Source organism: Monomorium pharaonis, chromosome 9 (genome assembly GCF_013373865.1).
Source record: "Monomorium pharaonis isolate MP-MQ-018 chromosome 9, ASM1337386v2, whole genome shotgun sequence".
In the NCBI taxonomy this organism is placed as follows: Eukaryota; Metazoa; Arthropoda; class Insecta; order Hymenoptera; family Formicidae; genus Monomorium; species Monomorium pharaonis.
In genome coordinates this window covers 19,119,348-19,137,853 of record NC_050475.1, presented here as the reverse complement: position 1 = coordinate 19,137,853, position 18,506 = coordinate 19,119,348, and the positions used below count along the sequence as shown (strand labels likewise).

Genomic DNA, 18,506 nt, shown 5'->3' with positions numbered 1-18,506 from the left:
TTAAATTGTTACCATTTCTCACGTCAGAGTTGAAAAATAATTCTTTATGAGGTATTGAGCTTTTTGTAGCGGAAGGCCAAAGGTCGCTTTCAGTCGGAAGATTTTCCACGCAGTAATCATTTCGCATATATATAGGGTGTTCAACTTATAATACTTTAATTTATTCTGATGTTTAATTAAAATTTAGAACTAATATATGAGTATATTGACGTCACGTTATTAAAATTACCTTCAGCTAAAGTTAATTATTGTGTAGAATTTGCACACTTTTTATTAGACTATAATTATACTTGCACCTCGATATTTTATTTATTTTGGCTAAAATCGATTTTTATTGCTTTTATTGCTTAATAATGTTATTAATTAATTTGCACGATTTATAAACTGATTGAAGCGAAAATATTTATTTATTGAAATAAATATTTTTGTACTATTTAGAAGAATTGAATTGGAAGTGAATTTAAATTATTATTTTTACAGTATGTAGGAGTGACGATTTTTTTGTTTGCTTTTTAATGTATGTATTTAGTATCGTGCTTTGAACTTTTCGATTTAATCTATTTTGCTTATTGATTTTGAATCGAGAGTGCTGAATAAAAGAAGAATCATGTCGCAATTGAACGGAAAATATTTGGTCGATTTTTCATTAATAATGCATTAATAATGCATTTTATAGGATACATTCATCGAAATGTCCTGTACGTACTATGAAATTTTGATTGTATATTTTGATGGGACGACCCATCCCGTTTTAATTAGCTATCAACTCGATCATATTAACCATATCGTACGGTAACAGGATGAAATTATCGATGCTATTATCGAATTTTTCGGTCATTAATGGAACGCCGCAAGCACGGAATCAAGTTGAGTAATGTAATGATTAATTAATAAGTACAGTCACTATTAATGCTGTATTGCACGAATATTTGTACGTATTTGACAAGTATAAATTATTTTAATATTTGTTAGATACACATACAATAAACTCGGTCTTTGTAAAATCGATTGTTAAAATTCATCGCTGTTCAAGATTGTATTAATTTGCTAGGATATTGATAACTACAGCGATGTTACATATACGAGCTAGTCAGAGATGTATTTCTGCACTGGGGATTTATCTCTTGATAGCACATCAAACCGTGTATTTTCGAAGGGAGCTCACCTGAGATGGATGTTTTGTTTTATCCTCGTAACAAAGCTGTTGGCAAAATACGGAACGAAGAGTGGAAAGGTCAAGGAAGGGGGAGAAGAGAGCTTTCTTTATAATTTGATCTCCTCTTTTCAGACATTTGTAGGCTATATGAAGGCATGTTCTTTTAAAACACATTTAAAGAGATGCTTACACAATTAGTTATCGACTCTGGTATTGTCTGCATTGCTTTTATTTTTTTATTGTGATAGGAATTACTTATATATTTTTGATCTTATAAAAAATTGCTGAAAAACATATTCTTCTACAAAAAATATATCGTTTATAAATGAACGTGTAGTAGATTATAATATAAAATTCACTCTAAATGCAATAATTTTCATATTTTTTAAAGAAATTTATTAAGAATAATTTTTTATGCTAAGAAAATAAAATACAATATTTATATTAATTCTAATTTGCTTTTTTAAGAAACAGAAAAACCAATTTTAAGTAAAATGTTTGAGTTAAGTTGTTTAAAGCCTTAAAAAGTAAATTTACTGTTGTCAATTTTTCGAGAAGGAAAGAAATCTAGTTTACCTAGTATATTTTTTTAATCCTAAAAATATTATTAAGATAAATTGGATAAAGTATGAGGTATATATTAGTAGAACAAAAATTAGTACAACAGTTTTATTTGTGAAGTTTGCTTGCTCTTGCTCACTAATTGATTGTTTTTTCAATATACCTACGCAATGTCCCACGAGTTGATACCAGATTCCGTCAGGCGCAGCAGTTCAATTTATCTTTGCCGGTTACGCAGGACGTGCTTCCCTGACGTGTGTGCATGCATGTGAGGATATTAGGATCTCAGTTTATCCTCTTGAGACTTGCCTCTGGATACACCCGATGACGGTATGTTAGCAGTTATTCTCGCAGAGTGAGATTGTTGATTGTTGAGAATTCCCTTCGAAATAAGATATTCGGCTTCTAGCTTCGTGAATATTTTAACGGTTTGGCGTATTTAGTTTACAAGTAATCTTATTCCCATATGTGGATGTGATTTAGTAAATTATTTTGTTATTTATGTAATTATCATTTGTGCAAGTTCTTGTTACCTTGATAATAATGTACAATTATTTTCTGACTCGTAATCCAACCTTTGCAATCTAGATTAATCACTTCGATTGATATGTAGAGAAAAATAGACAATACTAATGCATCAGTTTGTTATGGGTTTGTATTTTTTAAATAAAAACTAAAAACTGAATCCTTACAGATTCTTTCGCTTTCCTCTTACTCTCATATAATATTGAGGGTAATTTTTCTCATTCATAACAGCAGGTGTTATACTCTTGTACGATAACATGTTTTGTGTTATCTTTTTGCAACGCATGAAAAACGCATATTTTTAGATAAGAGGTAGAGAGTTATGAGAATTATTCCCACGAGGAGAAAAATTTTATAACAAGAGAACATCAACCTTTTGTTGCCCAACCGGGAAATAACCAGTGATTACGTATGCATAGGTTACAATACTAGTTTATCGATTTTTAGACAAGCCCGAGCACGTGTTCACAGAATAAACCCGATGACGCTTTTCTGTATGTTTCACGAACACCTGTAGATCCCGTTGCGCTGCAAATCGTCGTCGAGCGAGTGACGCACAATTGCATTGTTTTTATCATACGTGCAGAGGATAAGCCTCTGTTTTTGTGCATGTTCTGTGATTCTCGTACGAGCGGGTATAATCTCGCATAATATCACTTTGTTCAACTTCTCTCGTTAAAACAACGTAAAAATTCTCGTTTTGCAAGACACACTTGTAAAAGTTTATAAATATTTTACGGAATGCAATGTTACATATGTAATAAGGTATATCTTTTTACTGCACGTTTGTCAAGTTTGACTAACAAGTTATTGCAGCAAAGCGTTTTTCTTTTGCTGCGCTATATTATCTTTCTATGAAACACATACACTATCCATCTTGAAAGTTTTGTGTCAGTAACATTTTCGAAGAGACATCCATTAGTTGATAAGCCACCACAAACTTTTCTGACAAGGTGACACGATCTTGATGCGAGGGAGAATTTATATGATGATAGCTTTTCTTTATATATAGCAAGTGTGAAATGGGTAAGCTACAGTTTCAATAAATAATTTTAAGAAAGGAATAAATTATACGACACCCAGTAGCTTTGGCTGGAAAGTTACGACTTGACATTTCTCCTTCGTTAATTTCTTTCCATCGAGGCTCATTTCGGTGGAATCCTTTTAAAGAGCAGTCAAGAGGAAACGCCTTTTTGCCATTCAGTATTCTGCCGCTTAATTTTCACGCTTAATAAATGTGCGAATTTCATTCTTGTTGCGACGTTGACGAAATAAAAGGTTGCTTAAGTAAAATTTCCTCGTAGGTAAGTGTTACATTATGAATGTAAACACTTTAAATGTCGTTACAAGTTGATTTTAAAGAATATATATTGTTTGAATAAAATTTTAATTTGAATACAGACAAAATTATTGATTAAAACTCTTAAATAAAAAAAAATATATTAGATATATATTACCGTAATTGCTATATTTAACTTATAATTAGTTTACATTTATATCAGGATTGTAACACGCGTGTTTGATTTGTATTTTTTAATTTGTTTTATTGTCCAAATTTTTGAAAATTCTAAGTCAGCGATTATTATGATAATTATACCGATTATGGGACAGGATTAGGGATAATCGATTTGGCCGGTGGACTGAATAAACGCTAAGAGCAAGACGGTGGTTATCCGGGATTCGTCTGTCTTGAAAGAAAATACAGCTAAGAGGGAAGCCCTTCGATCGATATGCAATTACGACTTGTGGTCCACAGGGCAATAGAGCAGCTTTGCATCGTGAATAAATATTTGCCGTGGTAAATAAACGGGTAACGTCTGCTCGGCGCGTTTATTTGATTCAGAAGAAAATGTGAATTAAACAGGAAAAGGAGATATACTTTTCACATAATATAAATAAATATATGCGTCAGAAAATATAACGTTAAAAATTAACTATTAATGACAACATTGATTCGTTAAGCAGAAAATGATAAATTTCTAATTAACATAATAATGAGTAAAACAAACGATAAAAATGTAAAGGTTTGTAAAAATTATTTTACTCCAGGCATAAAGTGCCGAATATGAGTGAGATTTTATCGGCTAATTTGCATGTGACAGTAGTTAAAAGAACCACGTTTGTCAAAGATTGTGTTCCTTGGTCATCAATGGTGGTTATTGATGTCCCAATCGATACCCGTGTCCTTGTACCTGTTTCCATTGAACGGAAAGTTCAAAGCATGCAAGCCCCAATGGCGATGTTAATGCCAACATATGTAAGAAACTGCGGTGACACGAAAATTACATTGTTGCAATAAATTTCAATGGAGATGGAATTTTATATCGATATTTATTACGCTACTGTTTCAAGTGCACTCGATCGTACACATAATTTCCCTTTACTTGCGATATTTCAACGCATAAGTTTTAGAATCGCATTATTATCGCGATCGAACGATCATATTTTATGCTCTGAGATATTTTATTAAAAACATCGGGTGTAATTATTAATTTGTTGGTAGTTGGCAGTTTTCCTTTTTGGAAACAGCTTGTGAATTTAGGTCTCATTTAATAAATACAGAATCTGTCTATATTAAAAAAGTAAAGGATTCATAGCCATCGGCTGGATATTGAATGAAATTTCATTATAACGTGAATGTTATACTGGTATTCGTTGCAGCGGAATTTCATTGTATAATCAATAAGAGCTTTACGGATTTTAACATTATTTGGAACGTTGAACTTACGTTAAATTTCGAGGAGAAACTGAAAGAAATGTAAAACTCATCATTAATGAGAATATTTTATGTCTTGAAAATGTTATTTATTAATTTCATATAATGCAGACGCGATACCGCCGTCGTTGTTAGCCAAAGAGCGGCTGTGATAATAAAGTCACGTTTCCGTCACTACGAAACTGTTCATTAATTAGACGATTTGCTCGACATTCGTCGATTCTGGTATGCGATAATCACCCTTCCAATTATTCCTACGCGCAGTTATTTGTTCAACATATATACGTGTATTTCATATAACGGATCGGTAGGTGTGTAACATTGTTTATGAATTGACGATGTTAAATTTCTTATCGAGTCTTCACGACAATGTGAAATAAATACAAGAGGCAAACACATATATACGCCATTTATATTTCTGATTTATAAAATTCAAAGTATTATTTCATAGTGTTATTTAATTTCATATCGAATTTCAATTACAAATATAATTTCTGGCATTTGTTGAATTTTGCTAAACTCTTGACATTTCGTATTTGAATGTATCCGATTTTTCAAAACAAAGTGATTGCGAGAGTCATTTTGGAAATGAGAGGTTTTACAATCAATTATTGCCACCTTTAGATTTGCGATAATGCGTGTTACTCTGTGAGAGGGTTTTAATACATCTCGCAAATAATTTCAGTGAGTATTCAATTAATCATGTTAATGCATTTTGCTATAGCTTTCTAATCCGACAATACAAACATTTCCGCGCTGCTGTTGAAATTTTACACTTTGCTTTGTATTAGCACTGTTTGGTAAATGGGCAGAAATTCCGGGAAAGTATACCGTTAATTTAGAACCTCGTATATTTTCCTACAGGAGAAAATTTATAGATCACGTTATATATAGTACAGTCAACAGGCATCACGCACTTGGTCGTGGAGTCACTCTTAGTCTTAGCCTTACACTCGGTGTAATATTTGTAATTTGATTAAGCGTTTCGATTTTATTACAAACGTTTGCCTTTGTTCCGGTTAATTACATTCTATAGTATCGTAGACGCATCAGATGCCTGTTTACGATACCGTTTATACGTAATTCAGTTTGTAATAATAGACAATGTAACGGTGGTTATAATTTGATACGACCCACGCATGTATCATGAAATTTCCGGACAAATTTCGGTTAATTATAGATGAATTTGTGATCCAATGACGTGATTATGGGAAATATGAAACGTCATAACAAATCAATATAAAGTCAATGAAATTTTCTTTGACTTTATTAACATATTCTAAGACAAAATAGCTTTGTATCGCAATAATACAAGTGCAATAAAGTTAAATAATTTGTCAATGAAAGTATTTTTTATATTGTAATAATGCGAATCATTATTGTTTGATTAAATTATTGAGACAGTGATATTGATGACTTTTAAATTGTAGTTGAAAAAAAAATATTGTCGTTAAGTAATAAAACTTTATTATTTTTTCTCGTAAATTTAAACGAATTTTGCTTTTATGGAGCTGTAATTTTTTAATTTTAATCAATATTTATCACTGAATGTAAATTTATATTTATTTTATTGAGTTTTAAAATATTTAATGAAACTGTAGCTACGTTTGACATTTGCTGCAAAAAAATTTTCTACATATTCTTTTAAATACCAAAGTATTTTGTTGTTTGACAGTCTGTGGGAATAGAGGTGCGGGTGACCAACGAGATTCCCGTCGTCTCGACGGAATCAAATGCCGTACGAGATGCAGCACCGCCTTGGACTACCACATCGGCTCCAAGTCAAACCTCCCCGCCAACCCCTACAAATCCACACTCCCAATATTTGTCGCCGCACGTCTTTCATGGGAGGAACTCACTGTGTTCTGCAAATGGTAAGATTTTTTATTTATCACTTCGCACGAAGCAAGTATAAAAACAAAAATTTTTGTATTTTTGTAATTTTTCCATTTACGTTTGTTTTATTTTTTGCAATAATCGAGATTGATTGAGAAAACACACAATACATGAAAAATACGATCTATATTTGTTATTTGAGATATAAACACCGGCATTGGAAATTTCAGGAATTACAGTAAAATTGGAAAACAAATCTTTCAGTGATCATGAGATTTTTGATAAATTTTTGTTTGCAATTTTATTTATTTAAATACCAAATTAGTTTAATTGTTAAAGCTCTTAAAATAAATATTTTTACTTAAAAATAATGTGCAATGGAATATATATATAAAAGCGGAATAAAACTTAAGTGAGTATTAATAGAAATGTATCAGTTATTCATCCGGATAGAATCGCACAATAGGCTTAACTGTTGTTAACGTAATCGGCTACCTAACAATCCTGTTCGGTTTTTCCAAACAACGGAAAAAACGAATCGTTTTATGTATTGTCTACACGGTACGAGATCGGAATTCATCATCACCATTCAATCTCACGCTGTGGTAATCCCTTTAAATCGATTCTCTCCGCATACACCTGCCTTCCAGGCGGCACAATGTTGTCTCTCGCGGGAGAAGGCGGATTACGCGTGCAACGTCGGGAGTATGACCTCGCTTTCGGAGATTTATCTATGTCGTTCGATTATTTCAGATTACACGCGAAGGAGGCGACCCATGACACTGCGCATCGGTCCTCGTCTGAGTCTACCGAGCAAGAGCACGTCCGCGCCGACTACAACCACAGACGGGGAATGGCGTGCACTTAGGTAAGATGTAATACAATCTCTCTCGCTGTTTCCTACAATTTCCGTTTCTGTAACAGCGTATTTCGGTCGCGATAAACCGCACCGTTGTACTGAATCGCGCGCATGGCAAATAACAGTGAAGATTCGTTGCGAAAGTGTTCCTTTAGATGAGAGGTTTGTAACAAATAACATTTACAATAATAGTTTTTTGGCGCTAAACGTGAGAGTCGAGCGTTTATATTGGGTATGTGTGTGTGGAATAAGTTAGTGACGCAAGTGCGAAACGAAAATCGCCGCAGTTATTCTGCAGCGGAGATTTTAACAAAGATATTTAACATTTTAACATTTAGCGATAAAATCCAATTAAAGCTAATGGTGCCATTTAGAGCGCATTACGTTTTTACGATGTACTTTTTGGGTTTTTTTCGCGTAGATTGCCGTGTGAATAATTAACTGGTCTTGTCGTGATAACAGACTCATGTGGGTCTACTGGAAAACAGATCTATCTGTATGTTATTATCATGGTAATTTGGTTGTATATGTTGTCGTTAACATAAATTTGCATGCTTATAAAGGTGATCTTGACTTTGTCGCACAGCCCATATAGATGCGAGTGTGCACTGATCCATTGAAGATCCGACTATACGGGTTGAGTAATTATGATTAAAATAACTTTACAATTAACTAGTGCTAGTTGACGCAAAGTTGCAACAGGAAAATTATTTAAACATACCGCATATCGCACTCGGGGAAGGTAATGCGTATTAGCGCTCTTTGCGATTACCCTTATCATATCTTGCTTATCATTTCAATAGTGTTTTATTTTAGCGTGTTTAAAATTCGTAAAATGTTTAAAATCTAAAATATTACAAACATAGAATATTACAAACATACAACAATATAGAACATTCCTAATAATAAATATAATATAGAACGATCAACGAAAAATATCAATCTAAAAGTATCCTAGTAAAAATTTCAATTGGCTTTTGTTTTAATCTATCAATTGTGCTAACATATTATCGTGCACTGAAAAAAAAATTTGGTTGAATTAACTGGAATGTGAACTAACGGTTCGGATTCTAGTTGAATCTACCAAATTTCTAATTAATTTAACAAAATTTCTTGTTGAATTAATTGGAAATCTGGTTAGATCAACTAGAAATCTGAACCGTTAGTTTAATTCCAGTTAATTCAACAAGACTTTTTTTCAGTGTGGGATATTCCTGGGATTGGTTATTATAATACCGCGTAATTTCATGCACGCCATACTGCGTTATCAAAATCTGAAATCTCTCTATACATTATCAACGTCAGAAAGACAAAGCGCGAATATATCTCATCGCATTTTCACACTGAGAAAAAAAGTAATTGATTCAACAAAATTTTTTTGTTGCAGGCTACCAACACAAGGTATACTCAGTACAACAATATATGGTATTGCAGTATAAGTATATAGTTCAATCAACATTGTTGTACTTGCCTTAACAGCAAATATTATTATATTAAGTATATCTTTTGTTGGCAGCCCGCAACAAAACGTTTTGTTGAATCAATTACCTTTTTCTCAGTGCAGTTACTCGCCGTTCCTCTGTTATTTTGTTGGTCGGTAACTCAGTGTATATTTTTTGTAAGTAAAGTGTATGATATTTTTCGTTATATTGAGTGTAGGGTTTGACCGTTGGTTTCTGCTATCGTTGAGAGTTACCGACTGTAAGGTAATAGGTTTGCATCGATCCGCGCAAATCGATGTCTCTTGTACCAAATGAGCTGTTTTTGTACTAGTTTTCGTTTGTTGATATCTAAAAAATAGCAAAGATAATTTTCATAGCTCTTAGGTTACTCGATTAGAAAATTAGATTAAACATTTGAATTTGGCAGACATATGTATATGCATTCTGATTAGATAGGAGAAATTCTATCTATTTCGATTATTAATAGCTACGGTAATGAGGTCTTATTAGAATAGAATAAAAATGACCATCTGTTAATCATTTAAAAAAGCGAAGATAAAAAAATAGCAAAGATAAAACCATTATTTATAATTTTGATTTTGACAATGTTTACCATTACCTGTCGCAGATGATATAGTGTCTTGAGCACCGAGGATCAGATTCCACGTTAGTAAAGTAGCAATTTAATCATTATATAGCGTAGAACAACTTATCATGTTAGGGGGATGTTTTATCGTGCTCTCCGATATTTAATAACGTCGCACTTAATCCTAATGCAGAGTAACTATACTCCTATTAGCACAAATAAATAATTATTTCATCAATCATATATATATTTTTATTTTTTAAATAAAAAGCAGATATGACGCATTGCTGACGATATAATGACGTCTTTTTACTTAAATAAAGTTTTGATAAATTACATAATAAATCAAATTTTTTATATCGTTCTAATATATTAAGTAGTAAACTCCATATTGACATTTTTTAAATAGTAAACTTTGTAATAATGATAGAATTATTAAAGAATTAGAATTAATGAATAAAATTAATATGTTTATTTAAATCTTTAATGCAGTGTTGTTGTAGATCTGAACAAAATTTTAATTATAATTTCTTTCTGATAAACGTACTTTATTAAAGTGTATATATATATATATATATATATATATATATATATATATATGCATTAAATAATGTATTAAATGATTTATAGTTAAAGTAACATTAAAAATTTATTCATTTTTTATTTTTGTTGCAAGTGTAAAATCTAATTTCTGTGATATCTAATTTGAATAAGGAAAATTTATTTAAATTAAATTAATTAAATTTATTTATTTAAGACATCAAGACACTACAATATTAAGAAGAGAAATAACTATATATTGGAGAATATCATATTACGTCATTTGAAGTAGTTCCCGTTAGGTGACTCGATATTATTGAACGTTATCTATGACGTAACATTGATTGGGATGATATAACGAAGAGGTTTCTCACGAGAAACTTCTTTGACAGATCACGTCTCTATTATTTTCTGACATGAGTCCGTATATACATCTTTTCCAGTCCGGATTAAGTTTTACTCATTTTCGCTTATCGCGAGGGAGTTGCTTGGTAACCTGGCGCACCTGGCAGCCAGGAACTCTTAGACGGTTCTCTCTTGCGGTTAGATCGTACGGCATCAAGATGTCGCACTGGTCGAGGAGTCGATGACACGACCCTGCCACTCCTCGTGGCACCCGGTGGGCAGCCTCACGTTTTGTTGTGACCGCGACGGCCTTACGGACGGTCGCGCGCGCGTTTCGCTCCGCGGGGGTGTTCGTCCGGCTTCTTCGCGGTTTTCCCGTCGGGAGAGGCGACGCACGCGCCCGCCGGCGACGCACGCCGTCGCGTCGCGTTGCGTTGCGTCGCGTGTGCTTCTACGCCGAAAAGCTGATAGTCGCGCGTAAACGTTTGCCACGGCGCGGCGTGTTGACTCCGGAGCTTACGGAGCCTCAACGTCGAGCGAGTCACGCGGAGTTTCCTCGGAGCGATTCATCGGAATCCCCGTCCGGCGTGTCACACCTGCTGCACCTGGCAAGAGCACACGTTTGCATTCACCCGGTCGTCGTGCACCCGGCATCCGCGCCGGCATGCGGCACGTCGCCGTTAATTCAAGTGGTGCGAACATGAAATAAGCGAGACGTGCTGCGACAGTTCGCGTCCGCGATGAAAAGGGAAGTATAAATATTGCGACACGCGCGACACGAACGTCTGTTGACATTTCGGTTTCGGCTTCCGCTCGAACGTTAAACCATACTGGTGTTGGAAAGTGATTGACGTGATTTTTATGGGATCAGTTATATAGTTTGTGGGATGTCAACTCTTTTCGAGGAATCCTGCACGTCATCCTGCCATTTCGAATCATCTTCGAACATGAACTTTTCTTAATCAGGGTTTCCGGGAAGATAAATGATCGAAGTCGTGCTTTCGAACAAGTTCTATTGTACTTACTTGACGTGTCGAGTCATATAAAAATCACGTGTGGACCATTGTAGCACGTTTTATGTGTACCTCGATAACTTTTTCATACATCGAAAACTTTTCCATTTTCCAACTTTCTTACTACAAACGATACACACAACATGAAAGTCCATAATCTTGCTTTGAAGTTTCTAGAAAATCTAAATTTGATTCCTGTAAGATTTATGAACTGCGACTATTTTTATATCTAATATCACATTTTTCATATTTCTAATACTAAATAACTGTTAAATTGGAATTTAACTTGTATAATATGGAAAACATATTTAAAGTTACTATAAGTAAAAATTAGAAAAATATATTTAACGTCGAAAGTATTTATGGAATTAAAGAAATTTGTTTAACAATAAAAAAATGTGTCGAGAATGCAGGTAAAAATTTTGTTTATTGAGTGAGCGTTATTTTGAGAAAATTGGATAATTAGAATGATTTCATAGTCTTGGCTTCGATTTTGATATGGAAAAATTGTTGCCCTTTTTCTGCAACGAAGATAAATTCTCGAGAAAAGTTTAACGAGAAAAGCACATGGGAAATCTTGGGAATTCGTTGATCCGGACAACAGCTGAGATGAAGACGATTGTCCTGATCGAGAGTACCGAGCGAAACTAATGTGATTTTGCGAAATTGAGATAAACGCCGAGAAATCTCGCGTGAAGTTCTTTCGTGAAAGTAATTAAATTGTGCTTTTGTGCTTGAAATAAATTTTCTCAATGTATCAACTGCACTCGGGGAGTTCTGTTACATTATTTTTCCATTATTTTTTCAGAGAAATATTTTTTATTTGATATATGCGTAATGATTTAGACACGAGAGAAGGAGGTGGAAAAAGTTATCGCGGTAGACGATTGAGCGATATAAATCGAAGTGCGACGCGTTAAAAGAGATCTCATTGCCCCATTTCTTGAAAATACCGAAACCCGATTGAAGTAGAATACTGTGAGAGGCAGCGCTCGTATTAGAATGTAGAATTGACGCAGCAAGCACATTACGACTTTCGTCGTAAACTGAACTGATCGTAAACGTATTATACGATACGATACGATACTCGTCGCTCGAAGAGGATATGACTTCCGGACATTGAAGTGCGAAGCTCGATTTCTTCCTTCGTGAAAGTACAATATGTCACGAAGTGCGTAGAGAGCAAAGTCGAGTCTGGAATAAAGAGGATCCAATTTGCGTAATTGCGCAAGCCGTAGAAATGGATGCCCGTTCAGATGCGGACGAGAAATGCATTGTATGCATTGTAAGTAAAATGAACAAAGCGCTTAGTTGGGTTTTTGGTACGATTTCCGGCGCAACGATTGAACTTTTTCGAGCGTAAATCATCGTTGCTTTAAGCAATCATAATAGAGATTTTCACTTATCACCACTTTCGAAATACAACGTTTACAATACAACAAATACAACAAGTTTCTGTGAATCATAGAGTTTTTTGGTTTCTTTTTTTTCTCCAAAGTCTCTTCTTTTTATCCGTATTTCTGTGCGAGGAATAGAAACCCATGATTTTTTGCTTGATCAGTACACAAATCGAGACTTAACCGTCTCGTGACGTAAAAGTGTACAAATTAACACGGTATTTGAAAAAAATTCCTGCCCCTATTATTTCTGACACTTTATTAATGCGGGTCATATCTCTTGTCGGCGGCCGTTATTGTTTTTTTCATGTTAGAAAACGGGCAACAAAATTGGTCTTGGCATATTTCAAGTGCCCGAAATATTATGACATTACCGTTTTCCAAATTTCTACTCTTCGAGTATTATTTTTTTTAGTATCTTGTGTGTTATCTTAACGTTGAGATAATATCGCTCTCTATTGTTCACTCTTTTCTATCTAAATCTCTCTCGAAGAGAAAGAAATATTGGTTCTATGATCACAAATTAACATACATTTAAGATAAAGTTCCGCAATAATTAAAAAGTTGAATTTCGAAAGTTAGTCAACGAAGTACGTCGCATTGTGGATCTTGACTTCATTGAATTGCTTTAAGGCCATTCAGAAAGGTTATTCAAGTGGTTCTGATATACTTTGTCTTCTCAAATTGTCTTTAAGCAATCGACCACGGGACAATTATATCTTCTATTTAAATAATTTAATACTTCGCTATTAATGCCGTACAATATTAGAGAGAATATTCTGCGTGTAATAAGCTCTTTAAAATCAGGTCGCTCTGCCTTTGAACGTTCAAAGCGAAAAAGCTTTTCTGGAATAAGCATGATTGAGTGAATGACAGCATAGAGAAATTTGTAAAAAAGTATTGAAAATCTTTTTCGCGTATTTTCTGTTTCTTTCATAAAGGACGCGAGAAAAAATTTCAGCAATTTCTGTTATAATTCGTGAGATTTTTTGTGCAATTCGGCTTTTAGGTGTAAGTGTTGAAAAGTACTATTTTTCCTATGATGAACTCTTTCCCAAAGAAAATAAATCTTGATTTAATCGTTTATTTTACGATATACTCAAAAATTCGCGGACAAATATTACATTGCTTACGTAATAGATTTGTTAATGTATTTATTAGTAACATTGTTATTTTTATTCTTTTCGCGAATTCTTCTCGATGTTCCAACGACATGGCGGCAGTGCGAGTTATCTGCATCTCTTGTCGCTCCGTACCTCGGGACAAACGGGAAAGAAGTTTCTTTGAGTAAAGTTTCGCATTTCTTTCTGCTTTACTTGCGCGGAGTCACGACTCTCTTTTTCCTCTTAGTTATTTTCCTTCTGCCGTTTCACAGTAATGGAGCAAGGACACTGTTTTATAGCGGCTCGCAGTTTTGCTGCGACCGCGACGGCATGATAACCTGCGAGTTGAAACGCAATGAATTGCGCCTGTGATAGTGTTGCGCCACAGTACACATTTTGAAATCTCGCATTTTCCGCTTTTATTAACAATTGCTTCACAGCGGTCGCGTTGTGACGTATGTGTCGCGGAAAATTGGCGTGATTGTCGAATGCATCGTTGCGAAAGTGTGAATTTTCGTCGATTTTGTTTCGCTGATAAATTAAAATTCGATCCGTTTTGAAAGGCCAAATGACGCGTGTCAGCTCTCGTTAAGTTTATTCTATTTTATAATTAATGAAGCTTATAATTGGCACACTAGTTAAACAGATTTACAATGAGAATTATTTAATGCATATTTCTGATGCTAGAAAATACATGGTAGATATGAAATAAAACGCGGGAGCGAGTGGAATATCCGCAAATGCTCTTACTTGGAAAATTTCTCATCATCTTCTATATACGATTAATTTAAATACGCATATAATGCACTATCCTGTCATGTATATTCAGATCACCGATTTAATCTGTAAAAAATCGATTGCAATTTAAACACCCTTTTCTTTTTTCCATCCATCTCTCGATGAAAAAAGCGTTTCTTAAACACCTCATTCTTGTTTGTGAAAAATACATGAACAAAATTCAACTGATTATTTTTAAGTAAAGAACGATATTTTCGTTTTTTTAGATTGTTTCCCAAACCTACAAAAGATCCATTTATAAGTTCCAAACAGATGCCATTGGAATTCGATCACAGAAGTGTCTTAATTGGTGTAACTTCTCAGAAAAGAGAGTTGCCTGCGGCGAACAAACTCGCGGTTGTTTGAACTCCAGCAAAGCTCTAGGTTCGTAAAGTTTTAGCTCAAAGTTCTAGTTAATTATTCTGAGGAAAAAAACGATGGATGTTTGTGTAACGTGATTTGTTAATTGTCGCGGCTCTATTGCGTTTTACAAAAAGAGACTGGACATTTATATTATTCTAATATAATAGTGGTATAAATTAAACGTATAACAATGAATTTTATAATAATAATAACGCTGGGAGAAATTTAACATATTAAAATATGGAAAAATATATTTGAAATAAACGCAACGGTTGAATATATTCATGGTGAATCATATTGAAACTGTATTCAGTCATCTATACTATGGATATCTAGATGAGATTCTGATCTCATAATGAGTTTTATTCTCCAGATATGTGAGATAATTTGGTTGTATATAAACCATATTATATCTCATATTATAATGGAAAATGTGAAGAGTTTTCACATTACATATTTGTTATTTTTAACACATTTTAGTAGAGATTATTTAGTAAAGTAAATGTCTCAGTGATTGAACATGTTTTTTATTCGGACACTTATACGGAAACTTATTATTAATATTAAATGTGAATGATCTAATATATATTTGTATGAATTTATTATAGAACTAGAATTTATACTTTGACTTTTTTATCATTTTTTTAAAACAACATTACGCATTTATCAATACAATATTTTTCGTATTTATTTTATAAACAATACGAGAACAACCATTTAGATCATAAAAAACAAACAATTCGGATTCTCCGGATATTGATTCATTTTAATGCTTTACAAGTTTTTATTACTTTCCGAATAATTTAAAAATTTTTCATGTTTCTGTATTAATAATAATATTTTATATATATTTTATATTTCAATTAACTATATGATTAAATCATTTTATACCGTGAATTTTTATAAAAAATCAACATTCTTTGTTCTATATATAACGTTTATATCCGGTTCCATTTACCTTAATTAGTAAATCTTTTGTTCTCTTTGATAAATTTAGAATTTTCATCGTGCAGCTTATAATTACATTTTCTTCGTGCGCATAGATTGCTTTGTTTTTGATCCTTTCCTCTTAGTTCGCAAAGCAAATATCGAGCTTGACGTCGCTTCAGTTTCGGTCGTGATAAAACGAGCACGTTCACCCGTTGCGAAATAAACACTGCATTATTTCGCATGTGTTAAAGATATAGTTCACCGGTTTCTAGCTATTTTTTGTATAGTGAATTACGTGCCGTTGCGGATTACCCGTGGAAAATATCGTTGGTGCATTGCGTGATGGTGTACCGTTCGTTGAATTTTCGTGGCGTCGATTATATATGTTAGTCTTAAAAAAATATAGGCGCTCTTGTACATAGCGATGCTTTTTTCGATAGTTCTATCTCGCGGCTCGAATCTCCGAAAGTATTCACGACGGATTGACGTAGATTGTTTCTTTTTACAGTGCTTTCTGTGAAACGTTAGAGGGATGGGAATAAATACGACCAAGATCTTGTTTATTTCATTCTTCGAAGACAAACTGGTAAAACAACTGTTTGAAGTACACTTCTCGAAGTGACAGTACATATTTGAGCTCGTGCATTTGACATTACGTCCATAAGTAATGTAATTTTATACTTTGTTTTTTTTTTTCTATATTTCTATACTTATGCAGTATAAACTTGTGCAGATAACACATAATTATTCTATAAAAACTGAAATTAAACTAACGATAAGATCAAATATTTATCATCCACTAGAAACAATTGATTTTTAGTTTATGGGTTGGTTTTCTCGCGTGTTAGTAGTGTCCAATTTAGTTGTAAGGGTCAAGACCTAAGTTGAGAATCCATTATGTTCTAACGAGATTGCCCTGCTGTCCGATATTGCTCCCAACAATTTGTTACTTAAGTGTACGCCTTGGAAACGCTTCCCAAAGTATTGAAATGACGGGAACGATCGTGAGAAGCTAAAAGCGTTTTGATTCAAAACGGGATGTATAAAGTTGCGCAATGAGTTGGGTAAAAACGTCGCGTGACTGTTATTACATAGCATTATTACAAAGCGTGGAAATATGTCCTAGCATTTGTGCAAGGTTGACATGCGACTGCTGGAAGCCTTGGAATGATGTCTTTGTTTTTCCTCACTTTTGTGATTTCGTTGGCTATCGAACACGAGCATTATTTATTCTAACGTAAATGCATACAAATTTGAATAATCGCGTATTGTATATTGGAATTTGTTTAAACGTACATATTCTCGTAAATATCGTAATCAAAGAGAAATTACACATAGCACAATTCAAACAATACTTGGATAAAATAAACCGTATACAATTTATTGTATAATTTATCGAAAGATTTTGACACATATTTATGGAAGTTACATTGAAACAATCGTTGTTAATACTGCATGAATTTTTGGACGTATTTTCTATTCATCCGAATGTTTTGCAACAGATATAGAAGGAAAGAAAAAACCAGAAAACAAATTTTACGAAGGTTGATATATCGATTAATTCTAAGCATGCAGTAGCGTTATTTTTTTTTTAAGATAATCATAGACATATATTAAACGAAATATATTTATCTGGCATTTTACACTATTATTTTTTAAAAAGTTTGAATAGTTTTATTAATTAGAAAATAATTTTAAAATATTTAAAGATTTGTTAGTTTGAAATATCACGCATTAGCGTAGATATTAAGCAAGTTAGAAGGTTTTATCGATACAAGCTAGAAAGAAAGTTTTTCTCTGACAAAGTTTTCATCATCGACTGGTTGAGTGAAACAATTTTATTTTTTTTTTTCAAGAACGATTGTACACGTTAATTGCTTCCTGTTCTGCGTGAATCAGTATTGTTCTTTTTTAGTTACATTGCATGCATACGGTTGCTGCAAGATCGAAGATGGCTTTGCATGTTCCATTTAAATCCCGTTTCTTTTACCTGAAACCCTACATTTCTCATATTTTCTTTTGTGGAAACAGCACCTTGTCTGTATTTTGAATTTCTAGTCACGGGATGGTATGAATTTTGCAAAGAATAAATCCTCGGAATGCGCGCACGTAACGTAAAAGAAAAAAAAAATATTTGCAACTCTGTCGCAGCAAAGCACAGTTTTATAACGAAAATAAAAATCCAATATTATATGTATATAAATGTATATATGCTTGACTTAATATTGAAATTTAGACGTTATTTCTTAGTCAGAAGAATAGTCACAAATTATAAGATCTAATTTTTTTTATATTTTAAAAGAAAGTAAAAATAAGAAGTCTGATCTTTTTTTTTTCTTGTTACTTATTTTTCGTTT

General features: G+C 33.3%; 1 protein-coding gene and 1 long non-coding RNA gene across 8 annotated transcripts in view; both read left to right on the top strand.

Annotated features, from left to right (window-relative positions):
- Nucleotides 1-18,506, top strand: part of LOC105835059 (cAMP-specific 3',5'-cyclic phosphodiesterase) — a 330,289-nt gene that overhangs the window by 5,493 nt on the left and 306,290 nt on the right. The window contains exons 2-3 of one of the 7 annotated variants that reach the window (XM_036292358.1): nucleotides 6,634-6,832; nucleotides 7,548-7,662. In XM_036292358.1, coding sequence (XP_036148251.1) covers nucleotides 6,634-6,832; nucleotides 7,548-7,662 — 314 coding nt within the window. Of the gene's footprint in view, nucleotides 1-6,633; nucleotides 6,833-7,547; nucleotides 7,663-10,860; nucleotides 12,291-12,387; nucleotides 12,865-18,506 lie in introns of those variants that run through there. The other 6 variants (XM_036292364.1, XM_036292362.1, XM_036292361.1 and 3 more) reach the window with 6 other exon arrangements.
- On the top strand, nucleotides 12,871-18,282 carry LOC114255176. Its single transcript, XR_003626461.2, has 2 exons — nucleotides 12,871-15,240; nucleotides 16,658-18,282. It is a non-coding gene; the product is annotated as an uncharacterized LOC114255176 (long non-coding RNA).